General features: G+C 43.0%; 1 protein-coding gene and 1 long non-coding RNA gene across 19 annotated transcripts; one reads left to right on the forward strand and one right to left on the reverse strand.

The window, feature by feature from the left end:
* The first annotated feature begins 142 nt into the window (after nucleotides 1–142).
* zfr2 (zinc finger RNA binding protein 2) lies at nucleotides 143–14,761 on the forward strand. Of its 18 annotated transcripts, none has more exons than XM_040184158.2 (19): nucleotides 143–294; nucleotides 2,307–2,562; nucleotides 2,698–2,815; nucleotides 3,159–3,380; nucleotides 3,757–4,091; nucleotides 4,252–4,440; nucleotides 4,584–4,821; nucleotides 5,136–5,308; nucleotides 5,722–5,841; nucleotides 6,270–6,433; nucleotides 6,961–7,087; nucleotides 7,206–7,411; nucleotides 8,180–8,348; nucleotides 9,536–9,710; nucleotides 11,969–12,057; nucleotides 12,417–12,512; nucleotides 12,869–12,980; nucleotides 13,061–13,158; nucleotides 13,319–14,761. In XM_040184158.2, exons 1-19 carry the CDS (start codon nucleotides 242–244, stop codon nucleotides 13,490–13,492), a joined length of 3,114 nt encoding a protein of 1,037 aa, XP_040040092.2. In that variant the 5' UTR covers nucleotides 143–241; the 3' UTR covers nucleotides 13,493–14,761. The 18 variants fall into 18 exon arrangements, with proteins under 18 accessions (XP_040040092.2, XP_040040097.2, XP_040040098.2 ...); XM_040184163.2 differs by having other exon boundaries at nucleotides 13,064–13,158; XM_040184164.2 differs by having other exon boundaries at nucleotides 6,270–6,415.
* Nucleotides 10,615–13,000, reverse strand: LOC120823819 (uncharacterized). The gene is made up of 2 exons (XR_005712881.2): nucleotides 12,784–13,000; nucleotides 10,615–12,651 (listed from the first exon to the last, which is right to left on the reverse strand). It is a non-coding gene; the product is annotated as an uncharacterized LOC120823819 (long non-coding RNA).
* Nucleotides 14,762–14,797: the final 36 nt, after the last annotated feature.

The raw sequence follows: 14,797 nt of genomic DNA on the forward strand, positions 1-14,797 counted from the left end.
TATACTTATACTTGTGCTGAAAGTATACATTTACCCAACCTTTCTCGCTGAGTTGTTGTTATTATTATGTCACAGCGTCTGTAGGATTTGTTTTTATCGTTTCCTCACGCAGTTCCGGTGAAACACGGCGCCGTTACCGATGGCTGCAGGAGAGGGGGGGAACTATCTTGACAGCGTCGCTCTCACGATTTTACTGCTGGCTGCCAAAAAACTGTAACCTTACTGTACGGGAGCTGCCAAGATGGCTGCAAGCAATTATTTCGGGTTCACGCATGCTGCCGGTCCGCAGTACAGGTAATCCCAAAGACGCAGGCTGATGTCAGCGTGTCCTTCGCGTCGCATTCATCCGCCGCCGGTTTTTAACGGTCGTTGGTCGGCATTGATGTGACGGACCGCACGGCTAGCTAGCTCCGCTTGACCCGCTAGTTCGGTTAGCCATCGTTGGCTGGCTGAGTTTTTTTTTTTGCAGGCCACCGACACGCTGCTTGACTTCAGTGAACTGACATTGTACCACGAGCAATGCTTCAACTTGACACTACACGTCAGTTTATAGCAAGCGTCAGTTATTTGGGCTGGTGTTTGGGGATTAACGAACCCTGGGTCAGGCAGCACAGAAGGTCCCCTGGATAACAAACCCTGTACTTGAACTTGTTGTGACGTGACGCTACAAAGGGACGTTATAAATAGGTCACGTGTCCTGTGTTAAGGTAGAACATGTATACTGATCACCTGTAAGATGCTTGGTAGCATATTTGCAGTTCGGCATCTTGGATTGACAGGTATACTCGTTACCTGTTATCTTGATAGAGGTGCAGATGTAATTAGGATGGCGTGTAATCATCATTCACTGCAGCAGGGTTTCCTGTGACGTGTTTTGATTTATTTAATTGTTCACCATTATTCTAGGAAACTTGTCAAACATAGACTGATCTCTGTACAGTGCTGCTGGATTATTTTTCTATAAACATGTTATATTAGTGTATTCACACCCTAAGCCTCCATTCCTTCTACCTTGGGGATAAAGACTGTGCAGTATCAAGACTTATCCTGCAGTGATCCTCCAGCCATCCTAAATGCTCTCCCGGTTGTACGAACGAGCATGTTTAGTCTAACATTCCTCTTTAAGGACACAAGCCACCTGGTTGTATTCACTGTACGGTTACTGATCAGTGTCGGGATTAGGGCTGATAAGTGTATTCACCACAAAGACCGGATGGCGTTATGACATTTTATAGCCTTATTTTGCCACTTGTTAAAAACCACTTTTTAAAGACACATACATGTTTCAAATTTGACAAGAGCATCTAACCAGAAACCCATCATAAAAACCGTGCATGCATTTACTAATTTGTTCTGTTACTAACTGTTCAGGATTCTTGCTGCATTTTATTCTGGTGTGTATAGCAGTAAGTTTTTGTTGTTTGTGTGTGTTGTGTATCTGTAGAACACATCAAAGATATGCCTGGGCTTTTCACTATAATTATTCATGTGAAATATCTGATTCACAAAATTGCATGTAATCCAATTAGTAAGTGGCGGAAATTGTTGACCACATTGAGATAATTCAATTGCAGGCAATTTATAAAGGAGCTACTGAGATGCACAACGAACAATGCACAGGCTAGTCAACACAATAAACATGGTTTTTACATTTTTCACTGTTTTAGAAAGTCTTCCGTGTTATATTTTTGGCAGTATGTATCGTGTTAGGATGACTCCCACAGCGTTTTGAGTCTTCGCTTTCATGACCTCTAGGAGTCACTGAAACCTTGATAAAATGCTGGTATCATCAGTTGCTGATGCTGTTGCCAGTAACTGTTCTCCCCAAACCACGAGAACAACAATAAGGCTGCTGGGGGAGTTGTCTCTGTGTGCCAATGAAAGTTTATCTGAGGTCAATGCGGGGCTGCTCATTCAATCATGTAATGTTGTTAGTGATCGCAATTCTGAGCTCCATGACTAGTGAATCTTGATGGATGTTTGTCTCCTTTATTTAGTGCATCATTTGGCCATAAATGTGAAAAAAAATTGCAGTTCTTACATGATTTACCCATTCAAATTCAATATTTCAAATAGTTGTACATGGAAATGACTTATATTTGGCTGCTGGTTAGTTAGTGAGTTGGTCTGTCCACCACTTAAATTGCTGTGTAGTTGAACCCCAAAGCCTTTGTTCAGCCTTTTAACGGTTTGTTAGGGAAGGATAAACATTCTTGCACTCCCATCGTGGATCGACTCCAGCTCTACTTAAACGCAAATACACACTCTTGCATGAGTAAAGTTTCCTTACCTCTCCTCTCCTTCAGTGCCCAGCCTCCCCCGGCCTATTCCCATCCCTCTACAGCCAGTTACAGCGTGCAGCAGGCTCCAGCCGTGGCTCACGCAGTGACTGCGTCCTATACTGCTGCTCCGGTCCAGGCAGCCAGGCCCGTGGTCACTGCTCCTTACCCCACCTATCAGAGCCACCAGGCGCCCCCTGACTACGCATACAGGCAGCCAGACCCCCCGGCGCCCCCGCAGCCCACCACCACCCCACAGACGTACCAAGTATACCCGGAAACGGTACGTCGTCATTATCGCAGTCTCAGAAAGTGTCAATTTGACACACAGGGGCTTTAATGCAGTAATATTAAATCTGTTATTTTTTTAAATCTCGCTGCTGTCCAATTTGATTCAACGCTTTCTTGCAAACCCCAGCAGGACAGCTACAGCTACGGGCGTCCTGCAGCAGTGACCACCTATGACAACAAACAGTACTACCAGACGAGTATAGCTCCAGCTCAGAGGACACACACAGACAATTACTACCAAACAGGTGAGTCCGTTCATTTTTTTTTTTTTTTTTCATGTTCCCTCAATGTTTTCAATCACTGTCAGCCTGTCTTGTTTAAAGCTTATGTTCTACTGCATATGTGAAGAAAGTTGAAGCCTTTGGAAGATGATATGACATTGAAATGATACACCGTTAATTTGCCGGTAAATGAGGATGACGACCTTTCTTTACTGCAAAAAAACTTACCTGACAGGTGGTCCCAGAGCACTGCCTGACTTGTGTGTGTCTCCAATTTCTTTTGCTACGCGCATTTCTCACTAATACACTTCCTCTCGACCTCTACCCCACTTTTCTCCCCTCTGCCCACCCCCCCTTCCTGTATTAGTAGGGGTAAAGAGCGCTTACAGTCCAGCACCCTCCACTGTGTACAGCCAGCCTCCTCCTCCCCAGAGGCAAGTAACGGCCCTGAAGCCTCTGGCCCCGTCTGTGTCCACCAGCTACAACATCTACCCCGTGTCCACCAGTGTGCAGCAGCCACCAACACCCATTTCATCCTACACCCTCGGCTCCTCCTTCGGCTCCGCTGTTGCGGCCACTACCTACTCGGGTAAGATGCCACGAGGTATAAGATAAGAGATCACTTCATTCATTCCACAGAAATTTGCACCTCCAAAAGGCTTGATAATAAAAGAAAATATATAAACATCAGTTCGACAATTGGTTCAGAGATATGGCTTCCACTGCTCCTAAAGTAGTGGTGATTATACCTTGCTAATAAGCTTCCTATAAGTTTATAAGTTTCCTATGAGATGTTTTCACATTTTTTAAGAACAACTTAGGGACTTTGGGGTCTGAATATTGGTGCTATTGCAGTGCCACTAATGGCTTGCTTGGCCGCTGACCGATACGTGACCCACATATTCAATACTTCTCTCCAAAAACTCTCTGTCCTCACTGTCTACCTTCCGCTCTCTCGCCCTCAGGCATTAGCTACTCCAGTTATGACTCAACCGGCTACACCTCCACTCCCACCCCCTCCTATTACCAGCCGGCCCAGCAGACTCTCACCCAGCCGCAGCCTCCTCCTCCTCCTCAGCAGCAGCTGCAACAGACCCAGCCCCCCATCCAGCCACCACCTAAGCAGCTGACGAGCTCTTCCTGGAGCAACTCGGGCAGCAACATGGTGACGGCGCCGACTGTAAACGCCTACAAGAAGCCCCTGTTTCACCAGAGCAAGCTGCAAAGACCCAAAGGGCCTCCGAAGCAGCCCCAGCTCCATTACTGTGACATTTGCAAGATCAGCTGTGCAGGCCCTCAGGTGGGAGATTATAATGAGCGTTATAGAAAATGTTTCAAAGCTGGTTAACGTTAACATCATTAAGTATCAGCAGTTCTCCCATTTTGTGGTGTTGTACTGAGTTTATCAAGGGTTCTTTATGTATATATGTAAGCTACCTGTTTTTGATTCACTGCACCAGACGTACCGGGAGCATCTAGAGGGCCAGAAACATAAGAAAAAAGAGGCAGCCCTGAAATCCGGGGGTCAGTCCGGGGCCAACAACGGGCCAAGGGGGGTCCAGACTCAGTTGCGCTGTGAGCTATGTGACGTCGCCTGCACCGGCGTGGACGCCTACGCCGCACATATCCGTGGGGCCAAACACCAGAAGGTTAGCACAGCTGTGGTACATTTGTCTTAAACAGTCAGAAGTAGATATTGACGCAATGTGACTGTGACGTTCTCTTGGAGCAAAACCCACCTCAGGGATCCGGGATGGGGATAAGTACTGTCCCTTTTGTCATTTTTGGAAAGGTGGTGAAACTTCACACCAAGTTGGGTAAACCTATACCTTCCACTGAGCCAGTGTTGGTGAATTCGGCCCCAGTCGTCACAACATCAACAGCTGGGAAACCTACCGTCTCTACTTCCACTCCTGCTTCTGCCTCAACCACTTCAACTCCTATTGTGACACACAAACAGGTGGCCGTAAACGTCACCGCTAAAACGGCACCAGTCAAGAAACCAGCTCCCTCCAAAATAACTGTTGTTTGTAAGTTTGCTCAGAGTTGATTATCAGCACATTAGATCTGACTCACTTATTAATGAATAACTTCCAATCTGATGTTAATATCTACCTCCATAATACAGCTGCACAGTAGACATTTAGCCAAGTGTACATTTTTACATCTACAGGCTGCATCACTTCTTACCTTTTTCTTATAGTGTTGTGAAATGGCAGCATGTCACGTGGTGGGTTTTCTGACTATGCAGCTCATGAATAGAACGGGCGATAGAAATTAGACACAAAAAGCAGGTGTTCAGTCATTTTTATTAACTCTGTTATTTGTAACATTTGCCCCACAGCCCATAAGCCAGTCAGCGCTCCAGCAGCCGCGGTGGTGGCGGCGGCTCCCAAGGCGGAGGAACCCATACAGCATCCGGTTCAGAGAATGGACCCTCAGAGTGACGATGAGGACTGTGACAGAGCTGGAGGCCAAGGAGACATTCAGCCAGTGGGACACGACTACGTCGAGGAGGTGAGCAGGAAAAACAAGAACAAAATATCTGACAGCCTTTCAGTATATCAGAGAGTCGTATGTTGGTTGATATGCGCAGTGGAGAAAAAGAAACGTTTGACATATTTTAATGAACAGTTTAGCTTTGTACATTTGAGTTAGAGATAGTTTGAGCTTGATCTTAAAATTAATACTTTCTTGTAATCTTTAACCTATTCTACTTACTGTAAAAATTGGTTTTATTTTCTTTTTTTTAAACTAAATTTCAGTTCTTGCATAAAAGTTTTTGCATAAAAACATGAGAAATTCACATGCTTTCTTTTTGTATTATTTGAATAAGGTTTTCTCATATTTCAAAAGTCAATATGTCGTGTCTCTTTCTTATGACAGTAAAACATCATCTGCATGATGTGTACGTACTTGAACTGTTTCAGGTCCGTAACGATGACGGAAAGGTGATTCGATTCCACTGTAAACTGTGTGAGTGCAGTTTCAACGACCCCAACGCCAAAGACATGCACCTGAAAGGCAGAAGGCACCGACTCCAGTACAAGGTGAGAGAGTCTGAGCATCACAGAGTCGATTCCTGTCTGACTGGTTCTACAGATACACACTGAGCAGGGTTCTGTTCACAGCAGATTATGTTCCCAAAAATTCCGATCCATTTCCTCCTTTCTTTTGGTTGAACGGCGACAAAACAGGGTTTTAATATTCATATCATATCGGACCAGGAGTGAGTTCAAAGGGCCGTACAGACACGCTGCGTAGTTTAAGCAGATTTTCTTTGTCTTGGTTATTTCGCGTGATCGGTAAAGTCAGAAATTCACATTTTGTTGCACACGTAAGACATTAGTTCTATCATGTCAGCTTGGTGAAGGAAAATGAAATATTATTTTACATTTAATCTGAGCTAATCTGAGTCCCATGTATACAGACATTCATTACATTCTTGCTCCATTCCCTTTAAAAATTCTGTCCCTAGAAGAAAGTCAACCCAGAGCTTCCTGTGGAGATCAAGCCCAGTAACCGGGCCAGGAAGCTGCAGGAGAGCAAGCTGAAGAAGCAGAAGCAGAAAGCGGTGCTGAAGAGACAGAGAGACGATGAGCAGCGCTGGCACATGGAGATGAGGTCAGACTCGTGGCCAAAGTTAGTAACCTTAATTTCTTCCACCTCTGACATTAATTTGGAAAATGTTGGCGCGGAATAGACGAAAAAAAAGAAAAGATGGGAAAGATGCATTCATACAGGTAATATCAGCAAAGCGAAAGCCGTAAAGCTGAACAGCTGAGTGTTGACCACAAACTCAAGGGGAGAAAAAGGAATTTCTTGGCTCATTTTGTTTGTCTTCCTGTTTTCTTGTCAATCACATCAGCTTTGTTGCATGAAAAGTAAAATACATTCTCTCTTAACAGCCAGACCGTCTCATGTTATTCAATTAATAATTTTCATTTTGAAAACTGTCCGATTGTAGCTTAATGCAAAATGAAAGGTTTTGCATGCCAGAATTGTTGTTACAAGAGGAAATTCCCATTTAACTTTAGATTACCTTCAATTAACACATAATCATGTACATAAGAATGAACGCTTGTTCAAATGTACCGGTAATGGCAGCCATTACAATCCCTTCAATGACTTTCGATGAATGCCATTGAAGACTTTCCCTTCTCCTGCAGACGATATGAGGAGGACATGTACTGGAGGAGGATGGAGGAGGAGCAGATGTACTGGGGGGAGCAAAGACGCAGGATGGCTCCTCCGCCCCTCATGAGCCGCCCTGGCATGCCAGTCCCACCTCTACTGGTGAGCGCCGCAAAGGCAGTTATTAGCTTTTTTTTGTGTGTGTTATATGAAAATAAACAAGCAAACTATTCAGTCAAACTTGTATGATCAATCTCTAAATTTCCTCCTCCCTCGCCAGACGTGTGTGCGTCGGCCAGACTCTCCCGACGACCGCCACATCATGGCGAAACACTCGACCATTTACCCGGTGGAGGAAGAGCTGCAGGCGGTTCAGAGGATTGTCTCGCATTCTGAGAGAGCCCTAAAGCTGGTGTCAGACTTCCTGCTGGAGAAGGAGACTCCGGCTGTTGAAACCGCTGCTGATGAGGGAGAAGATGAAAAAAGGTAAAAAAAATGATCTCTGGCAAATAAGGCATACGGGTGAAAATAAGGATTAAGGTACCTTTGCAAACTGCCCTCAACCGCTGAGCTGGGGTCGTCTGACCTGAGGTACTGCTCTAATTTAGATTGAATTAACAAATGATTTTGTTGATTTACAAGACTAGTTATTTTTTTATATCTTAATATCTTTATATATGTAAAAGGCATCATTTCATAATTTTTTTTGTTTAAATATATCACCTAGTCAATCACAATACATTAGTAGTTTCAGACAAACATGTTTTGCCACAAGAAAAACTTTTTTTTTTTTACAAAAAGTTGTTGTTTTTACGAAAAGTTGGAGGCTTCGAAGTGTGTAGAGAGCAAATGTGACCCTGAATATGTTGGATTTGACGGGCAGTGATGGGTGAGGGAAAACAACATTGCTTTTTTGGTTGTTAGCGCTGATTGTGGCATCACATATTGAGTTTTAGATTTCAGTATCCTGAAAGGTAGTCCTTGAAATATGTTATTTTAATAATGAGAAGTGAGCCTCAGCGCGGTCTAAGCCAAGGCTATTGCACCTGTTTGCTTGTCTGGTAGAGAATTCATGAGTTGTAACCTTCCTGCCTTTTTATAATTTATAAATAAAACACTATTCTATGTATCACATGGCATTCACAATACACAGGCATGCATTAGACCTACAGAATCCCCCCCCCCTTAAATGAAATGTCTGATCTGTCAAACTGCCACAAATCCCTTTGGCTGAATTGTTTGTTCTCTTGACAGCGCTGAGAGTTCCGGGCGGCTGCTAAAAGGTGTGATGAGGGTGGGTATCCTGGCCAAAGGCCTGCTGCTACGCGGAGACAGAAATGTTGAGCTCATCCTACTGACTGCTAAGAAACCCACCATCTCTTTACTGAAGAATATCGCCAAGCATTTGCCCAAAGAACTAGAGGTAAGAAAACGTGAGCGGGTTCATTTAGGACGTCGGTTGAGGGAGGAAAGAATTGTGGTAAACTTGGAGATCACAACACAAGCTTACATTTCAAGTTTTCTATTGAATATTTTTTTCTGTTTTTTGTAACATACATCTGGGTGCACACATGTGTATGTTACGTCATACAGATTAAATTTAAATCTAAAAGAAAATCTTCTTATACAGGTTTATCATTAGTTTGTTTAAAATTCATTCAGATTTTTTAAATCCACTTCCTCGTGACTCGTGTCCCAAGAGAGGGCTGGTGAGAGACTCAAAGGTTTAACTGTTGTGTAATAATAGAATAGGAACGAGAAGTGAAATGATGCATCGTGATGGAGTACTTGTGGTACTCCCACGTGTCCAAAATCCAAACTTACACAGCGAAATTGCTTCATCCTCCACTGGTTTGTCTCGTGTGCTCGAGCAGCTTGTTGACCATTGGTGAACGTGGACAGCTGTCCACCGCAGTTGGAAACAAACGCAGACGCCTGTCCTCCATTCTTAAGCATTATGATTAACATCTTAACAGTTCATCAATAAAGGTCATGTAAGCTCTCTGTAAAATGTGCAGGACACATTTGGGTGGTTGAGAGCTGCCACTTGGTAAAGTTAATGGTGTTTATCAATTGTTTCTTTTTGTCATCAGATGAATTCTGCTGAGAAATACTGTTTCCAGCTTCGCGAGAGATGTTTACGTGTACACAAATGATCGAACTGCTCGCAGCCTCAAGAGAACCTTTTTTTATTTTTTATTTACTGGCCATTTAAGCTCCACAAAAGTGTATTAATGGCAAAGACAACAGGGTTGTGATGTATTGTAATTCCACACTGTTCCTCCCTCCTGCTTTAGCTGTAATGAGTGTTTCATTAAAGGTGCTTTTGACTGATCTTTAGATTCACTGCCTGGTTATGACACCTGAATCCTACAGAGTGAGATGGGGCTTTTTCTTCTCAAAAAAAAAATCTAAAAATATATTTGTGATATTATCACAGACCCTTTTTAAAAAACAAGTCTACTACCTGAGAAAAAAAACAATTGCACAGCCCCGGGCTTCAATATCTAACAGTATTTGCCCTGTGACCTCGCCGGTCGAGGCGATTCTCTGCCCCTGCACCCCTCCTCCTCTGTAGTGAGTAATCCCAAGTGTCCTTTTAACCGGCAGACATTTTCTGAAGATCAGTATGAGGTGCAGGCTCACCCCGAGGAGGCGAACATCGTGATATTTTCAAGCAAGGAGCCCAAAATGCAGGTGACCATTTCTCTCACCTCGCCGCTGATGAGGGAGGACCCTGCTACTGAGAAGGACAAGCAGGCAGGAGGAAAAACGGCTGAGAAAGGTTAGAGAAGCCAAAGCTTTCAGTACCACGACCGTAAGCGATGTGTGTAACACACTTATATATATACATATATATATAAATATAGACACCCCTTGCTCCACCCTTCCACCCATAAGTAGCCTAAATGTTTAGGCTGAAAAGCTCCTAAATTATATAAAATGACACGTGGGACTTTTAACCAAGCCCGCGTATTATTATTTTTTCCTCTTTTACCCCTTAAATAAATAATAACACACATTCATTTGTCCCACTTTTTTCATTTCCCCCATTTTTTGCAGTTACTAAAGTCCCCAGTTTCTTTATTTCTTTTCCCCCAACATGGGAATCAAAAGCCGGGCTCTCCGACCTTTCTGTGCCACTGGGTTGTGTGTTTGATCTCGTAACACACGCCCAGATGAGACCTTTGGGACATTTTAACGAGAGACTGAATTGTGCAGATAATGCCTCAGGATGAAAATGCTTCAAATGGTGACACTGTTTTCACAAATATCCTCATTCTTAAACTTGATAAGCGTTGCGCTTCTTGCTGCATTTTGGTCACGGTAGTTGTTTGGGGAATTTTGAGGTCCAGCGACTTCCCATTCCCTCGTCTCTCATCCCTGTATCATACTGTGGCATTATCAATGACGAGGTGTTGGAGTGTCGTTTTACCGCCTCACAATGATCGGTGTTGAGATACTAAGGTGACGTTAGTACACATTGTCATTGCGTCATTCAACAGTGAAGATAATAAGATCATTGTGTTGCAAACACTCCTCCGCCTGCGCAAATAATGTGTTTCTTTCACGTTTGGAAAAATGTTTTCTGTGGCCGTTTTTATTTTATTTTATTTTAATTTTGTTTGGGTTTGTTGATCAGTGCACCTACTCCTGTATCAGCAGACCTGGGCAAGCCAATGGCTGACCTGAAGACCGCACTTGTTCACATACCACTAAGAATAGAAACATTGAAGGAACAACGTTGCCCATGTTCATTAAGCTTTTTAGAGGAGGAAACCCTTCTTGTTTGCGATCATCAGAGGGGCTCAATGATACTAAATCAACCCCCCCCCCTTTCTAAGAGGCATGATGAATATGGGTCTTTGGTTCTAAGTGGTATGGAAGTGTAGACTTCAAAAAAAGAAAAAATAACTTTTTTTGGTGATGTATTTTTGTTGCTACAGTTAATTTAACACAGAGTGGAAAGCCCCGAGGCTGCTGTGAAACATTACCGCATCGCAGTCATCAGTAACTCAGGTTAATGTCAACAAATTGTCGTTAAAGGTTAACTTCAAACTATTTCATTAACCTCTGAATCCAACACACACCTGTTTTTTTGCTCTAGTAATAAAGTTAAACTTGGGCTTTTTCACATACTATGTTGTTAATACTGTTAAAATATTTAAACATACCTGTAGTAATACAGACATATGCTATCAATGCAAAGTAGGGGCAATTAAAAACATTCATCAAAGCTATAGAAAATATATTTTGGTCAAAAAAGGGGAAATGTACAACTCAAGGATTTGATTATGAACAAATTCTGCAACGTGGACAGCTTAAATGATACCATCCATCCGTTCATCTGCAAACCGCTCATCCTGCCCACAAGTACGGGGGGGGGGGGTCAAAATAGGACCATGAGAGTGATAAGACTCCATTGACGTAAGAGGAAGACATATGTGAGTAAGACGGAAACTATCGTCTTATGATAAAAACGCTGTTGATGCGTCTTCTCCGTGCTGTCTTCTCTTTGATTTGTCACAGCAGGAAAACGATTAACGATAACTTCCTATTTAGGGTCCAGTGAGGCGGTGCGTCACTGTCCTGCCACAGATACACCTAGACAGCATTAATAAGGTCGATAGTACCTTTCTAGGAGAAAGATGCAGTTACTATGAAATAAATAGGTGTGGTATGTTTTAATCATCTTAAACTAAAAAACATCTCTCTGAATATCTTGGATTTCTTTCTTTTTCGCATGCCTCTCTAAAACCTTCACTCCTTAGAATATATCTACATAACACAGAAACACTGTAGACTGCCTTCTTTCTCTTTTTTGACTTTCGCCCGTATCTTCTATCCCCTCATTGTCTTTTCACAACACAAACTGAAACAAACCTTTTAAGTATTTAGGGACTCAAGGACATGTCTGGACACTTGAGATCTACGTGAACGTCCAAGCGTGTTTCTAATCTCACCCGCCATCGGCTGCTGTACATCAACACGTCATTTGGGGTTTGCTTTAGTTTGACTGTAAGTGCATGTTGTCTTTACCAGGCGTGGCTGAAAAGGACCCGACTGACCTCCTGAACAAGAGGAAATGTCTGGAGTACCTGGCTGCTCTCCGTCACGCCAAATGGTTCCAGGTAAACGCATCAGAGGCCTGTCGACGTGTCCTAAAAAGGTTTAATTTGTGATGAGATATTCAATCAAAATAATTTGCATGAGTGGAGGAAACTGAGGAAACTCACTTCTTTTAGTCTGAAAAGAAACTGCGATTATTTGTGCTGTGTGACCAACGTAGCACTCAAGATTATTTATTATCAGCCTAAAAAATAAATGACCACAAATATGATATAAAGGGCATGCCTGCCATTGTATATATAAATATGAATGTTTTGGCATTTCCTTTCGTTTTTCAAATACACAAATAAAGTAAAACGTAAAACTGGTCCTTGTACATCTATCGAAAAGTAAATGGCCGTTTTCCTTCTTATTTCTAAAGGCTCGTGCCAACGGGCTGCAATCATGTGTGATCATCATTCGGGTGCTGAGAGATTTATGTCAGCGGGTTCCTACATGGGGAAAGATGCCCTGCTGGGTAAGAGGCCTTCACTTTCTGTTGTGTTTTAACTTCTCTTATAATATAAAGTGTCATTTCTGCAAGCATGAGCGTTGCTCTACGCTCCGTCGAGCTTTTCCGACCTCTTCGTTTGTCTCTTCGTCTCGTCTGATGTTGCCTACGAGAGAGCAATATAAAAAGAAATATTATATATATATACGCACAAGCATTCATCAATGCTGTACAAGTGACCTGCGTGAGGAGATTACCAATCAAATGTCTCGACCAGGCGTTGAGACAGTTGAAGTACCTAAAAAGGGGCGCTTTAATCCGCTGTCTGGATTGTCTACTTCCATTCAGTGTGTCTGCATGCCTCCTTTCCTCGCTCCCTTCAGGCGATGGAGCTGTTGGTGGAGAAGGTGATCAGCAGTGCTGCGGCCCCGCTGAGCCCGGGAGAGGCCATGCGCCGAGTCCTGGAGTGCATCTCCACGGGCATCCTGCTACCAGGTAGGATGAATGTCCGTGTGCTGGGGAAAAGGTAGATTGTTTTTTGTAACTTCTATTATTAACTTATTCCCTTTATTCAGAAGGACCAGGCTTGATGGACCCGTGTGAGAAAGAGACTACAGATGCCTTGAGAAGCATGACGCTTCAAGCCAGAGAGGACATAACTGCCAGCGCACAGGTACCCAGGCAGTATTAAAGCCACGCACGTTACTTTGTTTTCAGGACAGAAACCTCTCCTCTTGTGTCCTCCGTGCCGTCAGTTACTAAATCCCAGTACAATCATCTAATAGGAACCTCTGCGAATCTACATTTCTTCTCCCTGTTGTCTCTGGTTCCAGCACGCTCTGCGGCTGCTGGCTTTCCGTCAGATCCACAAGGTTCTGGGCATGGACTCGCTGCCGGCGTCCAAGGCCAGCGCCCGCAACCGGAAGCGCAGACGTGACGGCAGCGACTCCGGCGACGGGGAGGGGGAGGGCAAGAAAGACAAGAAGGAAGAAGCCGAGAGTGCTTAACCGCTTCCACCCGAGCGGAGGCATGTGCCGGTTTAGAGACTGGTAGAATGTCACGAGTTTCAACTTTTCTCATCTTGAAAACAATCTTAACACGCAGCTGCACACATATGAATATAACCGACTGTACACGCTACATGTCTGCTGTTGAATTAAGAGTAATGTTTGAGGAGGTGACTGAAGCTTGAGAATCTGTACTACGAATCCTTCTCTTGAATAGCAATTCTTCTGGAGATTTGGTGTCTTTTTACGTGTGTAGAGGAAATTGGACTCAGTAAAAAAAACAAAAAACATGACTATAATTGTACACTAACTACTGAACCTCTCTAATATTTATTCATAACCACTACCGTCAAAAACAGTAATATTGCTTCCCAGCTTGAGTCGGGACTGTGAACGAACGTCGGTGCATGACATTTGTTTAATGTTTTTTAGATCCGTGTTCAACAAAAAAATAAGAGATGGAGGTTTAAGTTTATAAGCTTTGGAGCGGTGGGAAAAGTGCCAGAAGACATGTTTCAGATCTACATGAATACAGTACTGTGATGTGCCTAAGATGACACAGTAATACAATACTGTGACGCTGTTGAGCTCACGTTTAATGTCGGGTAAAAAGGCTACACTAAAAAATCACTTTTACTGCCTGGAAAGTATGTCGCCATTAAGGGTTTTTGCAAGAAGCTACAAGGTAACCGAAGTTCTGCTTTTTGTGTTTTTCAAGAGAGAGAGCTCTTATGTTGCACAGTCTGGCATGCTGAGGAAAATCAAGCACTTAAATAATGACAATGTCAATGAATGCAGCAATTTTATCATTTGAACAATACGCCTAGTAATCTTTTTTCTTCCAGAGTACGATTAGCAGGAGAGAGACGCTTTAATCGGAGAAATAAGACTGAATATCTACTGTAATGATCAAGTAGTCCTTTGACTTTCTTCCTTGTGCCTGCATCGCGTTGTGAATTACAGAGAAAGGGGAACATTTATGTGTTTGTTTTTTTGTCAAGTTGATATCGTGTTGATATAGTTTTGCAAAGATGTTGGCCAGAGAAGGGACAGCTGTACAACTCTTTGGCTTAAAAATTGACGTGAGCGAATAAATGTGCCCTTTTTAATTTGACTTTATCAAGAGTATCATATAAGTATTGCTTATTTTATTTCAGACGGAAATAATATTTTGTGTACAGAAAGTGAACGTTTCTGTCCTTTTATTATTTGAATGTCTTTGTAGTGTTGCCTAAAATAAACGAGAGATATTAAACCAGTTTTAAGCCATTGCGTGTCCTGGCTGTTTTTTCAAACCAATTGAAC

The sequence above is a fragment of the Gasterosteus aculeatus genome, chromosome 8 (assembly GCF_964276395.1).
Source record: "Gasterosteus aculeatus chromosome 8, fGasAcu3.hap1.1, whole genome shotgun sequence".
Lineage (NCBI taxonomy): Eukaryota > Metazoa > Chordata > Actinopteri > Perciformes > Gasterosteidae > Gasterosteus > Gasterosteus aculeatus.